Source organism: Triticum urartu, chromosome 5 (genome assembly GCF_003073215.2).
Source record: "Triticum urartu cultivar G1812 chromosome 5, Tu2.1, whole genome shotgun sequence".
Lineage (NCBI taxonomy): Eukaryota > Viridiplantae > Streptophyta > Magnoliopsida > Poales > Poaceae > Triticum > Triticum urartu.
This window is the reverse complement of record NC_053026.1, coordinates 362196984-362200836: the sequence shown is the minus strand read 5'-3', so window position 1 is coordinate 362200836 and position 3853 is coordinate 362196984. Positions and strand designations below refer to the sequence as shown.

The window sequence follows — 3853 nt, the reverse complement described above, 5'->3', positions numbered from 1 at the left end:
GAAGGAGTACAAGAAATGGATGATTGAACTCACAGAGGCTATCGCTGCAGCTCGAGGGAGACACGGAACATGTCGGAGAAGAGGAGGACACGAGTCGCCGCCCCCGTGGACCGCCGGCCAGAGAAGAAGTGTCGCTTACCTGCTCGTCGGTGTCGATCCGCGTTGGAGGGAAAGCTTGAAAGGGAGGAGAATAGTGGTAGGAGTTTTGTGGTGAGGTGAAGGGGGCTATATAGGGCGACTGAATCGGCGGGAGGTAACCCGAAATTCTCCCGCCGATTTTTCGGAGACGCGTGTGAGCTCGCGCCAGCTCCGTGGTCGCATGACCTCCGCGCCACATTCCCCTCCCCTCGATCGGCCGAGCCGTTGTCGCTAGAAACTGCCGATTCAGCGGTTCCTGGCGGGCATGGTTGTGGGGTGCTTTAAACATCATGCGACACCGGCCAAACAGTGAGCCCGGGCAACCAAACAACCCAATTTCTTTCCGTGTAGGTCTGGTTGGGCCTCATGCGGGCAACCAAACACGTCCTTAGTGCTCAAGAAGATGCACCCGGGAAATATCTGGCACTAGGAAAGGTTTCAAGTTCTAGTAATGTGCATGCTTCATAGATTTAGTCAAAAATATACGAGAAAGGATCCCACAAATCTCGAAATGCTCAGGATCATTAGATAATCCTTGGACGTCCACTCCACGCGGGAAATCCACGTTGACGAAACAAACCAAATAATATGATTTGGAACCCAATTGACTACGGTGTTAATTAGAGGTTACATCACAGTACAAACATGTGTATCCATTCCTCCCCAGCTCCACTGGACAATCAACCAACGAATATGTCGAAGAGCAAAAGGTTAATCCCTGCATGAGTAGTCGATTAACCCAGCCCTCCGGTAATTGAGTACCACATCAGAACTCTACGTTGCCCTGGTAAGTGGCCGACTTGATGGTAGGCGGCTTCTTGGGCGATATGCTGTCGACGACGAGAGCCGCGTGCACGTTCACCTTGATCTGATGCAGGTCGTAGGTATCCAGCTGCAGCTGCACCGGCACGGTGACGTACACGTCGAGCGGCACGTTGCCGGCCTTCTCGCTCTCCTCGAGCGCCTCCTGCAGGCCGGACCCGAACCCGTGGCGCCCCTCCATGGAGATCTCCAGCATGGTGACGTTGTTGTGGCCCTGGAAGAAGGTGGGGAGCTTGCCGGAGCACAGCGGCGTGCCGCGGTAGGAGACGACGGTGTGGGAGCCGTCCGCGTACTTGATGCCGATCTTGTCGTTGGGGTTCTCGGCGCGGACGGTGGCGACGAGCTTAGTGTAGAGCGTGAGGTCGGAGGAGCTGAAGTCGAACTTGGAGACGGCCATCTTGCTCACGGAGTAGGACGGCGGCTTGGGCTTCATGGTGTAGAAGAGGTAGGCCGCCGCGCCGGCCAATAATGCAAGGAGGACTAAGAGGAAGCAGCAGCAGCCGCACAAGCAGCAGCACACGCCGCCGCCTTTGTTCTCGTCCTCGGGGTAGCGGGGGGCGCTGCGCTTCCCCATGGCGTGATTGTTGTTAAGCTAGGTACGTGCGTACGACGTATGCGCAGCTAGCGAGCTAGGGATTGATATCGACGACGTCCCTCCGGCCGGCCGCGGCGGGAGCTCTGAGTGAGAGGCCGGCGTCGTACGTCGGCAGGGGGGGCGAGGTGGGGAGGGGGGTAGGCCGTGCGTGGAAGGGACGAGGCCGTTCGTTATAATATGGGCGCTTCTTCGGTTAATCGGTTTGGTAAGAGAGGTTGCGAGGGAATGTCGGGAATTAAACATGGAGTGGAGACGAATGGCCAGAGAATAGCGGGCATGTGTTTGCTAATTATATGCTGGAAGACAAAATTGGTCTCGCACAAGTAATTATTAGGTCTCGGAAATTTAGCTATTTGTCACATGTTTAATTCTTGACTTGTCCACGTGAAGTGAGAGCTGGTCAGATTTCTTATGGTGGAATCAAGAGTTCAAGTCTTAGATTTGGCACTTGTTGTCGCATTTTTCGGCGTTTATTTTAGGCAGTGATGCAATGTTCTTTCAGTGAAAGAAAACGTTACCGTCGACTACGTAGACGTCTAGAAAATTCTTGACTTGTCCACACAATACTCAATATAACTTGTGCAGTGTTAAGCCCTTTCTTCTTCCTAAATGCTAAAAATCTCATAGGATTTTGAAAGTTTCGGATCATGCGTGCACGAATCTTGAAACTCATTTTCAAAGGTCGTTCCTTGAATCAGGGCTTCAATACCAACTCCTACCATATCGGACCTATTGCCTTACTAGTGAGACGTGCGCTTCACTCGCTCCCTGCGGTTCCTCACATCGATGGCGTCGGCAACGCTTCCCTTTGTTGCCATGCGAAAGGAGGAGGAGGAGCTCGTACACCAAATCAACAGCGCCAGCGGTCATCCCCTTTGTCGTTGTGCGAGAGGAGGAGATGGGATCGATCTGGCAGGCGGCAGCCGTCGCAGCAGCATGCGGTGCTGCTCGTGGCGGTCGGCGACATTCCCCTTTGTTGTTGCGCAAGAGAAGGAGGATCTCACTGTAACGCCCCGAGACCGATGTGCCAGGTGTCATTCAGTTATTCGCCGTTGTTGCCTTGTCATTGCTTGCGTGTCATGCATTGCATATCATGTCATCATGCGTATTTCATTTGCATACGTGTTCGTCTCATGCATCCGAGCATTTTTCCTGTTTTCCGTTTTGCATTCCGGCGCTTCGTTCTCCTCCGGTGTCCTTTTCTACCTTTCTTTCTTGTGTGGAGGTTAAACATTTCCGGATTGGACCGAGACTTGCCAAGCGGCCTTGGTTTACTACCGGTAGACCGCCTGTCAAGTTTCGTATCATTTGGACTTCGTTTGATACTCCAACGGTTAACCGAGGGACCGAGAAGGCCTCGTGTGTGTTGCAGCCCAACACCCTTTCAATTTGGCCCAAAACCCACCCAACTCTGCTCCATCATCTACAGCGTTCGATCACGATCGTGTGGCCGAAAACCGCACCTCATTTGAACTCTCCTAGCTCCCTCTACCTATAAAAGAGCACTCCTCCCCGAAATTTCGGATCAATTCGCGGATGAAACCCTAGATCCAACTCCCTCCGCGCCGCCGGACGTTTCTTCCCGCGCCGGACATGTCCGCTGCCTCCGCCACCTCACTCCGCCCAATAGGGTCGCGACACGTCACCAGATCTAGCCGCCCCAGCCACTCCAGACGCGCCACATGGCATCGCCGGCTCCCTCCACCGCGCCACCCGGAGGAGCCCAGATCCGGCCCTCCCCGGGCCCGGATCTCCGCTCCCCGCGCCTGCTTCACAGCGCCGCCCACGCCGGAGCACTGCGCCGCCACATCCCCGATCCTCGTCGCCGGCGCCGACCATCGTCGCCGAGCCCCGCTGACCTCGGGAACAGGTCCCGCAGCCTCGGCCTCCGCTCCCCGCGCCCGGAACCGGCAGGTCTCCGCCGTCCCTCGCCGTCATCGCCATCGGGCGCCGCCGCCCCTGCCTCCCCGATCCGATCGGGATCGAGGGAGATGAGTGCGCCCCCATTGACCGCCCGCTGGGCCTCCTCCCCGCCTTCCGGCCCAGCGCAGCGCCCCCGCCTCGGCCTGCCTCCTCCTCCAACCTGGGCCGAAGCCCACTGGGTGAGGCCTCCCCAGCACCTCTGTTTTTTTTCCTTCTTACTGTTGGGCCAGTTCCTGTTTCGGCCCACATGTGTTTTTTTTTCAGCGCCTGGGATTTTCCCATTTATCCAGAGTTTGCCAGTTTTACAGATTAGTCCCCCTAGTTCATGCATTTAATAACTCACTAACCGTGCATCGGATTAAAATGTTTTATATA

At 55.7% G+C, this 3853-nt stretch overlaps 1 protein-coding gene across 1 annotated transcript; it reads right to left on the bottom strand.

Annotated features, from left to right (window-relative positions):
- Positions 1-832: 832 nt before the first annotated feature.
- LOC125556004 (NDR1/HIN1-like protein 6) lies at positions 833-1675 on the bottom strand. The gene has a single exon (XM_048718808.1). The coding sequence runs from the start codon at positions 1532-1534 to the stop codon at positions 905-907; it is 630 nt and encodes a 209-aa protein (XP_048574765.1). The 5' UTR covers positions 1535-1675; the 3' UTR covers positions 833-904.
- Positions 1676-3853: the final 2178 nt, after the last annotated feature.